This window comes from Haemorhous mexicanus, chromosome 3 (assembly GCF_027477595.1).
Source record: "Haemorhous mexicanus isolate bHaeMex1 chromosome 3, bHaeMex1.pri, whole genome shotgun sequence".
NCBI lineage: Eukaryota > Metazoa > Chordata > Aves > Passeriformes > Fringillidae > Haemorhous > Haemorhous mexicanus.
In genome coordinates, this window is record NC_082343.1 from 9,563,023 (window position 1) to 9,579,295 (window position 16,273).

A 16,273-nucleotide genomic window follows, 5' to 3' on the forward strand; every position below is an offset into this window, starting at 1 on the left:
CGGCACGCACTCCCAGCTCCCGGCCGCCCTGCGCATCCTTGTCACCCGTGTCCCTCCCCCCGCCCAGCCACGTGGGCCTCCGGAACAGGAGCCGGGATATCCACCCATCCCCGTCACTCTCCGCCACTTCCGCACGCCGGGAATCCCGAACAACCCCGCTGCTCCCCAGCTGCCACCGCTGCCGGGACAGCCCAGGGCGTGAGGCCAATTCCCGGGCTCCTGGGGGACTTGGCAGCCCAGGGACCCGCTGCCCCAAGGAAACACCGCAGGCCGTGGGGTTTGCATGTTTTAATGATGGTTTAGAGAGATGTGGATAGATGTGAGCTCACCGCAGAGCCGGGAGCTCAGGCATTCCCAGCCCCACATGCACATGCTGGCGTGAGAGCAACTGGGCACACGATCCCGAGGCTGACGCTCGACAGCGCCCCGTGTACCTCACATCCTCTCAACACCAGGGTTTCCCAAGGGCTGCCACAGCAGACACGGTCATGGAGCATGAACATGAACGGCACAGAGTTGCTCTCACGAGAGAGAGCTGCGTGTGGAGAACAAGAAATGCTGGGAGCAGGGACATGCAAGCAGTCCTGAAGGGCACTGGTCACAGTCACCTGGATGAAATCAGCGTTTGAGCCTTTCTTAGACTTCTCTGGCGTTCTCCATGGACTGTGGGCGGCCACCAGATTTCAGCAGAAGCACAACATGACTAACTCGTATGGAACAAGCCACATGGGAGTTACCTGAAACCCAGAGTCCAGTGGAACCAGACCCTGCTGGACAACGCAGCTGGAACACCTGGGCCAGAAATTCTTCATGGATGACATGAAGGGATACAACTAAGACTAGAGACATTCTGTGGTATGGTAGGTGTCTTCTGGAAACCCAGCAGTATCCTGGGTGAAAGCTCAGGAAAGAGAGTAAGACCTTTCCTATTGACCTCTTAGCTGAAATAAACTAGAAAACATTTATTGTTGTATATTCCTAAAAAAAGAAACAAACAGAAGTCTCACAGGGGCTTGTGAGCATCACTTGCAAGGTGCACCCATGGCTGCAATGCCCAGGCCTCAGCCACACACACATCCTCTACTCCACCTCGTAGCTAGTATTTTGGGCAAAACTTTAGGCACTGTGCTCTCTGTCCTTTATCATATACCTTCTGTGCTTTACTTTGGGGGACACTTTGAGAGAAGGTAGAAAATGCACATTTTACTCCAGAGGATGTTGCTTATTCCTGAAAAATTCAGCAAACAGAGGATTCAAGTATCCCTGAAACACTGCCTCCCCCAAGCCCAGCTGGAAAGGCAGGGTATGAATAGCTGCATCGTCTGTAGTTGTGGCTCTACCACCAAGCATTATCTAAACTTCCCTTTTGAGGGGAAGGATGGGTCTAGCCCCTAGAATTTGAGCATTTCTTGGTTCATTGTGATGGGGAAAATTTTCTTTTCTTGTCTGCCCTAGCGTTTATGAGACCTCAGACACATCCTGGATGAGAGCAATTGCTGTGAAATCTTCCCACTGCTGGGCAAAAAACATGCACTTTTTAAGCTCAGCTAAGCTAACATGAAAATGTCAACGGACATGTGGTGAACTTTGCAATTTGAGTAACAGCCTACATTTTACCTTGGTGAGCTACCACCTCACTTCACCTGGACTGCAGTGAAGTTCCGACACCTCTGTGCTATCCTAAGGTTAGAAAACCCAACCAATCCTTCCCCCACACCCTTCTCCCTCCTTATCACCCAGCCCTTTCCCATCAGGACTGTCTGCTGCATGAAGAACTCTGAAATCTCCATCACAAGCAGAGGAGAGTACACCAAAATGCTAGGTTCTTCTGAGAAGGGCAGAAATTCCATTGCTGGTTCACTTCCCGTTACACACAGGCAGCTTGTAATCTCCACAATGACTTCCTGTTTGTTTGTTATGGGGAACAGGAACTGGTTTCTGTCCATGACCACCTCTTCCCCTGCCAGAGGGATGTGCTGGGCTCACACTGCAAATTCAGATACACTTCACAAGGTGGGACACACAACAGGGGTTTAGGTTATACTTGAAGCAGATGTTAGTTCTGAAATACAGAGACCTCCAGGAATCTAACCTCTCCTTCCCCCCAAAGCACCTGATTTCTCAGATGTGTGGCAAACAGGAATATCTCTTCTGGTCTACAAAACCTCACCCACCTTGCCCCTAGCTAAGATCAAGTTGTGGATTGTGTTCAGGGCAGAAGATTACAGTATTTGTCAAACAGATGAGAATAAAACTGGCTGGAACTAATGGGATTTGGGTAGAAAGATTATAGGTCCAAACCTCAAGTAAATAATGAAGGGGAAATCTGAGAGAAGAGCCTAAATTCATTGCAGTGCCTCAGAAGAAACTGGCATCAGGTTTCTGCTACTTGAAACACTCAGCACAGAAGTGATGCTAGAAATCCTACAGCCTGCTGGTGAGCTCCGAGGGGGTCTCTCTACCTCTTTCAAGCAGAATCCAACTGCCTCAGACTGGGACAGTCACTGATCCAAATCTCAATAGGAAAAGGGATAGCTATAAAGAAAATTGCCTTCCTTGCTTGGGTTAATTCACCACCTGCAGTTCAGCACCCTTTACCAGCCATTGCCTGGGTGTTCAGCCAACCAGCTTGGAAAATGACCTAAGGAAACTGACTTCTTGGTGTTCCTGGTTCTAGGCACCAGGAGAGCTTGCTCCTTTCTATGTAACAGAGCAGGAACAAAGGAAAGGAGTCACCTATTTGGAGCTGAGCTAAGGCACTAATGATGCAGTAGGTGAGGAAAGGATAAACACAGCAGGAGGAGGACAACTCCATCATTCTCTCCATTCAATTCCCTTAAAAAACCCGATGTTATCTCTATAGAAAAGGAGGAGCTAATACAGCATTACAGTATCCCTGCTGGGGTTTCTTTTTAAGGTTGTTCTGTTGTACTCCCAGAGAGATTTGTTTCAGGTATCAAAGTCACAGGAGCTGTTTCTAAAGTGGATTTTGGTGAATGCAGGCAGAGTTATCTGAGCGGCTCTGGCTCATCACAGCTCTGTGAGGATGCCTGTTTTGTTGTTTTTCCCTGTGGTCTCCCAGAAAATATGAAGCCTGTCTCTATCACTTTTTGGCATGTTACTGAGATAAGCCACCAAAGTGTGCTGACCCGAGGGGTGCAGTCTCTCCCTGTTCACAGCGGTGGCAGTTGTGTCATCATCACAGCTTGATGAAGATTGAGGATGACTGGTTCATCTTCTGCCCTGTGTCACTGAGGGGGAAAACGCTGGAGATGGCTACATCCACAATTCCTTGGCAGAGCTCTGCATACAGCTTCCTAAGAGATATGTGAGAAAGAGAGAGAGAGAGAGAGAGAGAGAGAGAAAGAGAGAGAGAGAGAGAGAGAGAAAGAGAGAATCAGGTACCCAGGCAGGAAAAAACAGCTGATGCCTGGCCAATTTTTATGTTTTTATGTAGAAATGTGTTTTCCCAGCAAGATCTACAAGATCCTATTCCCATCACAAGGAGTTTCAGGGTGGCAAACAGGGGGAGAGCAGTATCTCTTCCACCTCCTCCCTGTTTACACCAACAAATATCTTCTTTTTCCATGGTGACAATTCCCAATATTGCTCCCTTTCACAAAGAACCACAAAACCCATTTTCTATGTTTACAGTCAGAGGCTCTGGACCCTCAGGCCCCAGACTGGAGTCTCCACAAGATGCAAAGGGCAGAAAACATCTCAGGGCTCCCTGTACCAGCCTTCCAGCTCAGCGAGTTGGGATTTACTGCACCAGACACTGTTCACACAGGAATGTGGCCCAGAGGGGCTGCTCTGATGCATTCCTGGTTTGATGAAATGCTGTGCTGGGGTGCAGCTCAGGGGCTCCACAAGACCCTCAGACATGTGGGATGTGTTTCACCATGGCACAGCTCATGCACAGCAGGATCAGGGAGAAGAGAGACAAGGTGTTTGAGTTAACAACAGCTTCATTTTCTGCTGGAGGAAATGCATGAGTAACCTCCCTGAATGTGCTGGCATGTGGCACATATTTAGTACCGAACCTGTTTTTCCCAGGATTGAAAATGTCTTTTACTCCATGTCACTGGGGCTATGTGACAGTGAGATGTTTTTTCAGCTCCTGGGAATGTTATTGCTTACAGCAGCCATTTTTTTTTTCCTCTTTAAATGGGAGCTGTGTGATACAAGTGCTACAAATAAAAAAAAAACCCTGAACAGGAGAAGTCACAAGTGGCCAAAACCTACCTCAGCTGCTTTCAGTCTTCCAAGTGCCCAACAAAGCTCTTGCTCTTCCAAGAGGCACAAAACAAACAGGGCACTGCTGCAATCCAAATCCACCCAGCAATAGCCAAATTCTACCCATACAGCAAGACAAGGAGGTGCAAGGCAGTCATTGCGCCATGATGCACATGGGCAATCCTGGACACAAAAAGGTCTCCAGGCTCTAGTCCTGAAAAAACTCCTCAACAGGCTGTCTGGTAGGTTTGACCTGCATTTTTTGTCTACTGTTAGTGATGATCTAACCTAATGTAATCAGCATCTAATCTGATCAAATTCTAATGCAGTCATGTACAGCCTGTTCTGGTTTGCCTTTTTTTTTTCTTTTTTTCTTTTTTCTTTTTTTTTTTTTTTAATATGATACAGATGCTCATTTAGCAAAAATTTCTGGTCTCCTGCAGCTGTCTCAGTCATGTAATACAGCACCTCCTGCTGTGCCTACACAAAGATGTTCATGGGCAGGGCTGTTTGGTTGTTCCAGCCTCCCTGTGGCTGCTGGAAGAAGCTGTAACCCAATTTCTGTGCTACCAAAAGGGTTAATTCAATTTTTACTGTGCCCGTGAACTCTTAGCAGAGAAACAAGGCATGCAAAATCTGCTTGCCCAGCAAGGATGGCTGGAAGGTAAGAAGACATCTGGCTCAGTAATGCAGGCACGGCCAAAACAAGGACTTAATCTGGGAACCTGGGGAGGGTTTTTCTGGAAATGGGCAAATGGTAACGTGCATGTAGTGACTGTATATAAGCAAGACACTTGTAAAATCACATGTACACGTAAGGTCAGGAGTTATACCCTGTGTGATTTGAATAAATAACGCTCTTCTTAACACTAAATTGGTGTTGAGTCTTTATTCCTTAGGTTTTCAGAGATTTGGTAACATCTGCAGCATCCACAGTGTGCTCTGTGGTCCTGCTGCCTGTAAATTTAGTCACTCACTTCCAGCTGCTGCCCTTAATGCTACTCATTTAACATGTGCTCATATAAAGAGCAGCCACCAGTGGCTCACAACAGAGACTGAGAAACAATCTGACTCCCAAAACATTAAATCTGCAAACACAACTTCAACCCAAGAGTAATAACAATGACACAAGTTATATTCAAACCCATTTGTTCAAAAACCCAGGTTAGTGCCTCATCCCACGTGGGAAAGAAGCTGGGGGATACCAAACACAGAGACAAGAGTAATGAACCCAAACTGACTGGCACTTGGAGCAGAGTCCATTGTTAGCCTGAAAAATTCCCTCACCATTCACTTTCTTTCACCTTTTTCACTTGGAGCTGGGACATAGCCATGTTTTGGGTGAGGCACAGGAATGGTGGCATCACAAGGGTGTTCCAGAAACTGATTTACTCACTGGGCACATGCTGGGGCCCCATTGACTTCTATTAGCCAGACCTTCAGTTCCTCATCCACCATGAAGTCAAAGCCAAAGAGCTGGAAGCTCTGGTAGTGAAGATGCTTCGTGCTGATTGCAGGCTCTATACACATAAGGCAGCTTCTGTGAAGGGAGAAACAGGAACTCAGGGTTAAGGCTGCTGTGGACACGTTAAATAAGAGGGGTTGCCCTGGAACTCCCCCAAATTACAATTTATGTCCAACACATGCTATGGTAACCAGGTCCAAGCAAGTGAGATCCTGTGAAAATCCATGCGGGGACACCCCTGAGTTAACTCACAAAGAGCTCACCACAGGGTCAGGCAAGCTGAAAAACATGATGTGCAATGCCACAAAGGGCTGCAGCAGGTCCCCAGGGAACTGCCACTGGATGCTCATTTGCCTTCAAATGTTTATGCCACATTTATCCCTCAAAGTTTATCCCTCAAAGTTTATGCCACATCTTTATAGTGCAACTAACAGCAATGGGGTACTGGCAAAGCAAATTCCTTCATGAAGGACTGCTTTGTCAAGACCTGGATTCTCTGCAGCACTGAGATCTCTCTCCAGGCACTTTCTATGCCCAGGAAGAACTGGCTCTTGGGGACTGAGTAAGATGACCTAGGCAACAGCCATGTGCTGCTGCTGGCTGATGGAGGGAGAAGCATCCAGAGTCTGTACACTTGAGTTCAGCTTCACTTCCCCTCTATCACCTTTATGCCTCTCTCAATCTCAGCCTCTCCCAGGCCTGTCTTTTGACCTTCTCTCTTCCCTTTTCACTCTATCCTTCTCCAGCCACAGCTGGCAAAAAGCAGAGACATGAACACATACCATTGAGGCAACAGCACTTATGGAGGTGCTTTCTCATTGAGCAGTGACATGGGGGTATTTATAGCCTTATCCTAAATTTCTGCAATTGAAACCCTTTCCTTCTTGCTCTGCTTCCCCAGCTGTGTCCATACACACTCCCTGTCGGCTTTTGCTCTCCTCAGCAGCAGGCAGCTGGCTACCTTATTATGTGTTTGATTTGCAGTAAGATGCTATTCTCAAGCGTTGTGTTCAGGGCATCCATCAGATACTGGTTGAACTCCTCGAAGAACATTTCATTCCCTTCCTCATACCGCCCATAGTTTTTGGAATATTCCTTCTGAATGCAGTGATTGGTCAAGTGGCAGGTTTTGTCCTGGAAGTTAGCACTGTTATATGGTTCTGAAGAGGTCCGCAGGACACCCTCTCTGTAGAGGTAGATATTATATTGATGATCCACGAGAACCCAGCTCCTGGGGGAACAAACAGGAGAACAAACTCTAGTCTCAGTGGCTCCCAAAGAAACAGCATGAACAAGAAAACTGGTATTACAAAGGCAGAAAAGGTTACCTGATGTCAAACTTGCGATGCCCTGGCTCTAAAAGCAGAGGATTCTCCAGGTATTTCTGAATCACGTGCACTTGTCCCTGCTCATCAATGAAGTCCAGGAGCTCTGAAGCCTCTGAAGAAATCAGGATCCCTTCCCCTGGCACAGAAAGTTGGAGAGAAAATTAAGTAGAGGAACTTTCTACCTTTTTTGGAGCTTTTTCAGGCCCCAAGTGGCTCATTAGCCCAAAAAGCAACATGCAAGAACCTGTGGCCCCAGGGTCAGCCAGTGCCCAAGCAGTGCCACAGCCACTCCATGGGAATGAATCTGTGGAGGGATCTCTTTCTTGCTAGCCCCAGAAACCAGGCCTGCTGCAAATGGGAATCAAGGGGAGCTGACAGGGCATGGCCTGCCTGGGGTATGTCTGCAGAGGGGTGGCTGCTGAGGTGTGAGGAGATGCACAGCAGACAGGGACCTGGGCAAGCAGTGAGGCAGCTGCTTGGCTTGGGGGCATTCTGGTTTCTTTTACTTCTTTTTCTTTCTTCCTATCTAGGCTTGGCAGGGGTAGGAGGATGTGGTGGTGCTTGTATTTGGCACCACCACAAATTGACAAATTTGGTTTTGTTTTTCCTGGTTTTCAGCAGTTTAGAGACAACAGGGAGTTTGGCACATTTTCTGTAAAGATTTTTGCCCTTCTTTTTTATTTGGTGAGGGAGGTTTGTCAGGTCTTTATCCAAGACTCAAGACTTTCTTTTCCTGTCTGGCTTCTCTGACTGCCAGAGGCAGTCACACATGCACACTTGTGCAGTGTTGCCGTGCTCACTGAATTCATTTAAGTTATTATTAAAATCATTGCTGAATAAGGAAAAGTACTATTTTAAATTGCTCATCCATGTACTCAGTGTTCCTGCTATGGAAGCTCTTCATTAAAGAAATGAACTGTGCCATTTAAACACTCCCACATTTTGGTGAAGCTGTCACTGTTCATCTCTTGCAAGAGTCCAAATACAAACTTCTGTTGCAGAGCACTGAAGAGAGACCATTTTCCTTCTGGGATTTCATAAAGGAATGGCATGGTGTCAGAGGGATAAGCCAGCTCAGGTAAAGTTATCAAACCCTCCTCTGGCACTATGCCCATTCTTGAGGTATTAGTTTTCTGGATTACACCTGATTACTTAGTCTTAATTTTGTGCTGAGTGTTTTTGAAGAAATACTGTGCAAAAAACCCCCACTCTTCAAGGGGGCATCATAGGGGTAATAGAGGTTCGAAGCACAGGCAGGGTTTGACAGGATCATCCAATGAAAAATGCTCCTAGCTGTGATTTCTGAAGGTTGCTGTCAGCACAGCCCTGCAGGTACTCCCACTGCTGCATCCTCTGCTCAGCTTTCCAGCTCTACGTCTTCCCATTCATCCCAGCACCCTCCACTGAAAGGAAGTCTGAAATCAAAGCATCTTTCTCACCCATGATTTACACAGAGAGCAAGATTTTTTAGTGTCCTGCTCACAGCAGAGCAAGGCAGAACCTTGCACTGGCACAACTTCAGGATGTGCACTGGGGAAAGGAGGGAAACAACATCCCTAAGCCAGCAAAGCTGCTGCAGTGGGGAGATCAGCAGGCACCTGTTCCACACTGGACAGATGGCAAACCAAGGGGAGGGTCAGCTTGACTGTGCACCCAGGCAGCAAAGCAGCTTATGTGGGGCAGCTGCCAAAGAAAACACCAAAACCTCCAGCCACAGTTGCAAACCCTTAAAACGTTTGAGTGAGGGCATCCTAAACCTTGAATTTTCCTGTTACTGATGGATGACTAAGCTTCTGTTAGACCTGTCCCAAGACAAGGGCTGTGCCTGAGCTGTATCTGTCTTGGTAATTAGCAGGAACAAGCTTTCTTCTTCATCAGAAGTAATCCCCAGAAGTATAAAACTTCCCTCTAGAAGATTACCATAAGACTCTGCTTTCCACTTTAATTTGCAGCAGCACAGCGATGAATACAAAAGGCTACTCTGCTTTAGTGCAGAAAAGATGGGATCACATGTGCAAGAAGTATCTGAAGAGTCTGAACCTGCTCAGCCTGCAGCAGACCACAGCAACTGCTGCTCCAAATGCCCAGATGGATTTTTTTGCTGGTTTACCCCACAGAAACACATTCTTGCACTGGCATAACAAAAGGACGCATCTTCCCTTTGTTCCTGACGAAAACAAGGATACTCTTCCAATTCTTCTTGGTGACACAGCCAGGAGAGCAGAACAGAGAGGGAAGCTGGTGTAAAGGACAGTTTTATGGTGCAGCCTCCCTGCAGCCAGCTCTGGCTTTCACATTCTCTTTTTTGTGAGGCTGCGTGCAAAGTGACTCTGCAAACATGAGTAATACATGTGGATTTGCTCTCTCTGAAAAGACCAGGTCCTTCCTCAGGCTGGGCTCTGCTGCACACATGGCAAGGTAAGTTTTTAAACACAGCCATTCTAACAATGTGCCCATGACAACACCTTAACTGACAGAGAGCACACAGTTACCAAAGCACTGCATTTATAGCTGTGTCCAGCTACCTCACAGCTCCTTATTTCTGCAGAGCGAGTGATGGAATGACCCTGGAACAAGGAAGGACACCTTATCACTTGGATATCTATTGTCCTATTCAGATTAAATGGACAGACAGACACTGCATTGATTGTCTTTGCTCTGGTACCTTCCCCTGAGGCTTGGATGCAATTGTGACGTACTGAGCTCGTGGCTGCTCACTGTGACCAAGGGCAGGCCACTGGCACCAGGCACATGAGTCTGGCTGAAAGACAAGCAGGATTTCCACCCAGGAGAAGGCAAGTTAAGCTGCAGCATGAGGAGTTGGGCTCCTTGCCCTTGAAGGCTACTGTCCTGCCTGCTGACTGCCTCCCTGTATCCTGTTCTGCTCCCTCTAACCTGCTCTCCACATTCCTCCCACTTGCTGGTCACTGCTGCCTTCTCCCCACAAGCACGTTCCCACAGTCTGAGGTGCATGGGTAGAGAAGTGGAGGCCCTTTCACTGCTGTGCATGTCCTAGGTAGCACATTCACACCGCACTGCTTGTCTGGCATGGCCAGCGAAACCCTTCACAGACACACAAGCTTGGCTCAGTCAAACCCTGTGACCCTACAGGTCATGTAAAAAGAGTGAGGAATAATGAGAAACAGCTCCTGGTGCTGGAGAACGAACCTTTGGCACCGGCTGAGGACTTGGCTATCCACACGTTGCCCTCTTTGCCTTCCCGCCGCCTGTTGTAAGATGCCAGGAACACTTCCCGCTCATCTGTCCTCGAGTTGATGATGAGATGACGAATTCCATTCTGGGCTGGAGCCACCGGGGTCTTCAAATTTGTTGGGTAAATCACATACGACTCAGGGAACCAGGTGCAGGACTCTGACAGCTCAGGGCTTGTCTTGATTAGCCTGGGTGAAGAGAGACAGGCTGTTAATCTCCAGTGTCCCCACCTGCATGGGCCTTATTTAATAAGGAAAAATCATCATTAACTGGGCTCTTTTGCTTGATGATGAATAGCAGCTTATGCATAGTCTGTGCTAAATTATCCTGTTTTTCTTAGACCCTTGAAATTAGGTTTTCCTAAAGATATCATGGCAACCCCAGCCCACAGCAAAGCAGTACTCTTTGAACCAGAACCTGCATGCTTTCATTAAACATTTTACTGACACCATGGATATCATGAAACTAACAGCTGAGAAGTTTCCACATAACTAAAGCTGGGGCTGCATTCCCTGCATCATCTCTGCACAAGGGAACTGAGGAGGACTTTTTGCTGACATAGCTCAGGGCAGGAAGGATGCTGTGATCACAGCTGGAAAAAGGAAAGCCAGAGCAGTAATGCTGTCTGTGCTTAGCCCTTGATCCCATTCCCACTGAGATAGGACCAGATGTCCCAGCTGTGTATGAAGGCCACTGGGAAGCCACAGAAAGAAAGGGCACAGTTACATGTTTTGCATCCCAAGGTGTCTGGAATCCCTTGGGCACATCTCTCCTACCAGACTGGAGACAGCAGCAAATTCCTGTTAGCAGAGCCCAGGCCTGTTTTCTTCCAAAGTCAAGGGAGCTGCCTGCCTCTCCAAATGCCTGTGCTTTGCTTAAAGCCAAAAGTAAAGTTCATGAGGTGCTGACTCTCTGTGCATTTGTGCCTCTCTGCTGAGATGGCAATAAGTCAGTGGCACGTTGGGAGCCTTGAGGAATGTCATTTGTTGTCCTGTGGGTTCCTAAGTAGCTTGATGCATGGTTGACCCTACAGTTAAGAAGGTCAGCCAAGCTGCAGGATATAAAAACAGGAGTGCAAGTGCTTTCAGCACTCCAGGTAACAGGCTGAAGAGGAATTGATCTGAGGAATGCTCTAAGTGCTTGTTTAAAAATACTCTGCCACTTTCTGACAAACACCATCACCACTGCCAGGAAATAACTGGGAAGAGGCTCTTTGCAGAGGAAGGAGAGGCCTTGGATCAGCACACACAGTCTGCAGGACTGCATTAGTGAGAGGCAGCACAGACTGTAATGGGCAATCAAATTGCTGAAGGAGACCAGGAGCTCTGACATCAAGATACTCTAGTGGGAGCAGAGTTTGCACAGGGACAGGGTTATTTACCGTGAAAGTTCATCCACATTTCCCCAGGAGACCCTGGCATGGCAGGTCATGCAGAAATAACTCCCAGAACTCTTCCTGGAGATGTCTCCAAGCATTTGGTTGACCAACAAATCTGATTAGCTAAAGGCACATTAGTGTCTCTTCTCTGTATGAAACAGAGAATAAAAGGAAAATGTTTTAATTATATGTCTACAAGGAAAAAGAGCAGATTCGTTTGGGTTTCTTTTCCATTTTGATTTAGCTCTAATCTGATTCAATACACTCCATGGTTTCAAGTAGATACAACTCAGTGGAAATGGCATTTCCCCTGAGGTTACAGAGAGGCCTTTGTGCACACAAACAGCTCTAAAGACCAGCCCAGGAGTCTGAAGAGAGCACATGCTAGGGCACTCCCAGGGCAGCTGTTGTGTGAAATACCCTCCAAACAGGTTCAACACTCAGCAAGGGTTACAAGAGAAGTTTCTGCCAAGCCCATCTAACATTTCAGTGAATTTCTTACTTCACCAGAGATGCTTTGCGGCACAGCTTGTCTGCTCCTCTGTAGTAATTCACCAGCTGCACAAGTCCAGGTTCATGGCCTAAGAAGGGGAAACAGAGGTCAGACAAACTCCTCAATGAACAAAGGCAAAACAGCTGCTTGGTGCAAAGGACCTGTGCAGTAGGGGAAAAAAAGGAGGCTGTTTCCTTGCCCTGCATTACAGAAACAGGTTGTAAACTGGTACTGGCCTCTGTGGTTTCTTTCATTTAGTTACAAAAACCATGCAGTTACCCACTTGTTTTTAATCTGACACATCCATCTTGCAAAGGAAAATAATTTTTTTCTAATTCACACTGGGAACTGGCAGGTGTTCTCCATCTGCTGGTGTAAGCTTTTAAGAACCAAGATTTCAGTTACTCTTAAATACAGGTGGAGAATGCAGGGAAACACAGCCTGACACAGAGATCACAGCTTAGCAAAGGGCCTTTTTTCTTTGTCATGTACAGCACGACTCTCTCTTGGGCCTGATACCACAAAACACTGGGAAACACTGAAAGACTTGGAGTCTTGCTTGTTTCTAGCAGTTTGTAACAAGACCTGTGGGATACCTGAGGTGAGAAGGAACGTCTGGGAGTCTCTGCTCCAACCTCTTGTCCAAAGTCTGAGTATCTCTAAAGATAGATACTGACTTCTCTAAGTCCTTGTCCCAGTGCTTGGCTGCCAACCTGTGCCCCCTTGACTAGACTGGCGGCCCTTCCTATAGTAACTCCAGATATTTAAGCCTTTCTTGAACTGGGAAGTCCCAAACTGGCCCCAGTATCCAGCTGTGGCCCCAGCACTGACAGTGCTAAGCAGAGGGGCATCTCCTTACCAACACTGGACTCCACACCACAGCCTGCCTGCCTTCTCCTTTTCACACAACAGAAACACTTGTGCTCAGCTGGAAGCTCTCTGAGAGGGACCAGAATCCTGAAAAAGGATTTAGGGTTTTACTTATGCTCCTTGGTGTCTGCCTGGGAAAAAAGGCCTGGAGCAAACACCACCTTAAACACCAGGCAGCTGCAAGATCACAGAGAGTGAATATCTATTTTCAGCCTGAAAGTCATTTCCCTGACCTGGGTCACTTTTATTCACAAATCTTTAAATGCAAGATAGCTGAAAACCATCCTGCAGAAAAGATCAGTAACTTCAGGCACTTCAAGGTGCATCCAGCATAGGTAGGGTTTTTTACTGAAAAGAAAATAAACCCCTCAAATTTCCTTCTGGTTCCCCAGTTTATCCTGGGGAGATGCATCCTCACTGGGCTCCTGAGCATTGCCATGGAGCAGTGGGCTGCAACATTGGGTGGGTGGCCAGCAAAGAGGGACCACAAGGCAGGAAGGGAAACTTCTGGAGCACGTTGTGAGGTCTGCAGCATGCATTTAGTGGGATTAAAAAGATGCCAAGGCACTGACCAAAGTGGCAATCCTCTCCTGGTCAGCAGAGCACAGAGCCCAGCATCCCCCGGTACATGAGGCCTCTGCAGCCTCTTCCTCCTTTCCATCCCCTCAGCACAAACTGCTTTTCTCCTAGATGAGGACACAGTTAAGGGTGCAATCCCCCAGGAATTAGGTTATCAGTGAGAGCTGCAGAGGTCCCTGCAGCTGGGCAGAAGCAGTGGTGCATGCTGAGAGTCCCCACTTCTCTCCATGATCCAGCTCAGGCCCTGAGTAATGCAAATCCCTACAGTTCCCTGAATTAATGTCTGCTTTCACTGAGTAGAGCCCTTAGGAAAACCAAGCCAGCTTTGATGCAACAGTTGCTCAGGAAGACGAACCAAAGAAGACAGAGCTTTTTGGAAAATGCACCAAAATAACCATGTTATTTTTGGTCTGACTCTACTGATTTCAAGCAACCAGTTCCTGCTACAGGAGGATGGTTTAAAGATGACAGTGCCAAAGCATGGCCCCTCTCCATGGGTCATAGACATGGCTGTGAGAAATGATTTGGGATTTTGGGCATCCCATGGCAACACATGCTGAAGGCCTCAGGGAAAACCTTCCATCACCCCAGGACACTTTTAGAAGATGAAAGGGCTCACTTTGAGATGGTCACAAGCCCACCATAGCTGGATGTGCTGTGCATGCCCACTCTCAAGGAACTGCACTCGTTCTGCAATGAGGCCTGAGGTCCTCCATGCTGGGCAAGTTAAAGCACAGGTCTGCCTGCTGTGCCTGCTGCAAGCACATGTGAGCATCCTCACTGCCTGAGCCTCTCCTGGTGCTTCCCTGCCTGCTGCAGACACCAGGAGGTGACCAGATGGCACTGCCATGTGATGGGGACTTTCCACTCACAAATGTGGAGGAGACAAGGGAGAGGTGCTGGAACTGGTGACTTGCAAATTGTTAAGAGCAGTCAGAGATAGGTCTCTGCTGCAAGAAAAGGGCTGCAAAGCCATCTTGCACCAGAGCTGCTTGAGTGAGGGGGCTCTGCCTCTTCTGATGTTTCTGCAGCCAGAAGCAGTGCTGCAAAACCACCCCAGAGAGAAAGAAACCAGGGCCAAGATGACAGTGCAGCCCCGCTCCCTGCCACGCCCTGCAACACTGCCAGTGCCTGGTGTGGCTCTCCTGATCGTGGGCACTCTCCCTCCCTGCTCCTGGGCTCTGCACCATCCAGCGGGGCAGCGGGCCAGGGTGGCTGTGCCATGGGGCAGCAGCGAGCATGGAAGGCAGGGGACAAGCCTACACAGGGCAGCTCCCAAAGCCCTGAGTGGTGGCAGGGCGACAGTGGGGGTCAGGCAGCAGGGGAAAAGGTGGTGGGGCAGGGGTTATAGGGAGCCCTACACACAGAGCCTCTGGAATTACCCACACCCCGCTCCAGGCAGGGAGAGTGCCGTCACCCTCACGGAGCCCTGCAGAGGCACATCCCCACCAGCCTCGGCTCTGGAGCGAAGGTTTGAACGTGCCTGGCTTAGACGTGCTTCTGCTGCTTGAGACAGGAGGCAGAACAGGTCTAAGACCCATCCGACGTAAGCTCAGCACCGCAGCGTCCCTGCCCAGCAGCAGGCAGGGGATGACACCGGAGCCACCGCCACCCCACAAAGGCACGCCGCTCGTCTGCATCCCCCTCAGCGGTGCGAAGGGCCCCAAGGGCACTGCTGCAGGGCAAGGAAGGCACTCCTGGGCTGCACCCAGAGGGGGAGCCGGGATCCCGACCTCTGCCGCATGTCATAGGGGGGGTCCCCGAGTGGCCCTCCTGTCACCCCCCTCCGCTCTCCCACTGCTTCACCGCACCACAGGCCTCAAGCCGGGCGGGGTGTTTGGGGGGGCCCCGGTGAAATCACTCTCCGGGAGCTTGGGAAGAGGATCCTTCGAGCCCTGGCTGGCGGCAGCAGGGCCCGCAGAGGGCCGGCTGCACGGAGACCCCGCGGGGCCTCAGCTTTGTTTGGGCGCCGGAGGCCGGAGCGGCCGCCGAGCCGCGGGGACAGCGACGGGGACGGGGCGGGGAGCGGGGCCGGCGGGCACCGCCTCCCGAACCGCGGGGGCTCCGTGAGGCTGCGGCGACCCGCGGGGACGCTGCCCTGCGGCGGGGGACACGGGGGACGGGAGAGCACAGCCGCAGCCACGGACCGAGGGGGAGCGGGGAGCGCCGGGCCCCGCTGCCGGCGGGGCGGGCGCGGGGAGGAGCCTTACCCAGCCTGCCGAAGGGAAGCCGGTTCCTCTCGCCCAGCATCAGGTTGAAGCGGGGGTTGTCCCTGCGGAGGCGCCGCCACTGCCCGCTGGCCAGCAGCAGCCGGCTCACCTCGGTGTACACGCTGCTGCCCTCGTCCCGCACCACGAAGGTGTACATGGCGGCGGGGCGGGGGGGAAGGGGCTCCCCGCCCTACCCCCGGCGGCTCATGGGGCCCCGCCGCAGCCCAGGCAGGGCCCTGCGTGGCCGCCGCCGCCGCCCGGCCCGGCTCCGCATGGCCGGGGCCGCCGCCCCCGCGCACCGCCCGAGAGCCTGCCCAGGCGGGGAGTGACCCGGAACCAGAACCGCCCTCCCGATCCTGATCCCGAGCCCGATCCGACTCCGGCTCCTGCTCCTCCCCGCCCCGTTACGCCGTGCAGCCTCCGGGGGCGGGGCCGTGCGGCCGCTGGGGGCCGGGCCAGCGTCTCTGCGGTGTGACACCGGCCGGGATCTGTCACTGCCCG

At 50.2% G+C, this 16,273-nt stretch overlaps 1 protein-coding gene across 1 annotated transcript; it reads right to left on the reverse strand.

The window, feature by feature from the left end:
• Nucleotides 1-273: 273 nt before the first annotated feature.
• TTL (tubulin tyrosine ligase) lies at nt 274-16,047 on the reverse strand. The gene is made up of 7 exons (XM_059840778.1): nt 15,773-16,047; nt 12,123-12,201; nt 10,198-10,430; nt 7,030-7,165; nt 6,663-6,932; nt 5,633-5,776; nt 274-3,317 (listed from the first exon to the last, which is right to left on the reverse strand). Exons 1-7 carry the CDS (start codon nt 15,927-15,929, stop codon nt 3,200-3,202), a joined length of 1,137 nt encoding a protein of 378 aa, XP_059696761.1. The 5' UTR covers nt 15,930-16,047; the 3' UTR covers nt 274-3,199.
• Between the last annotated feature and the right edge of the window lie 226 nt (nt 16,048-16,273).

Excerpts from the sequence above, each read along its gene's own strand:
- TTL (XM_059840778.1), bottom strand. The coding sequence starts at position 15,929 with ATGTACACCTTCGTGGTGCGGGACGAGGGCAGCAGCGTGTACACCGAG. Across the intron at positions 12,202-15,772 it reads GCTTCCCTTCGGCAGGCTGG|GCCATGAACCTGGACTTGTG; the intron begins GTAAGGCTCCTC and ends TCCCCTTCTTAG. Across the intron at positions 10,431-12,122 it reads CGCAAAGCATCTCTGGTGAA|GCTAATCAAGACAAGCCCTG; the intron begins GTAAGAAATTCA and ends CTCTTCACCCAG.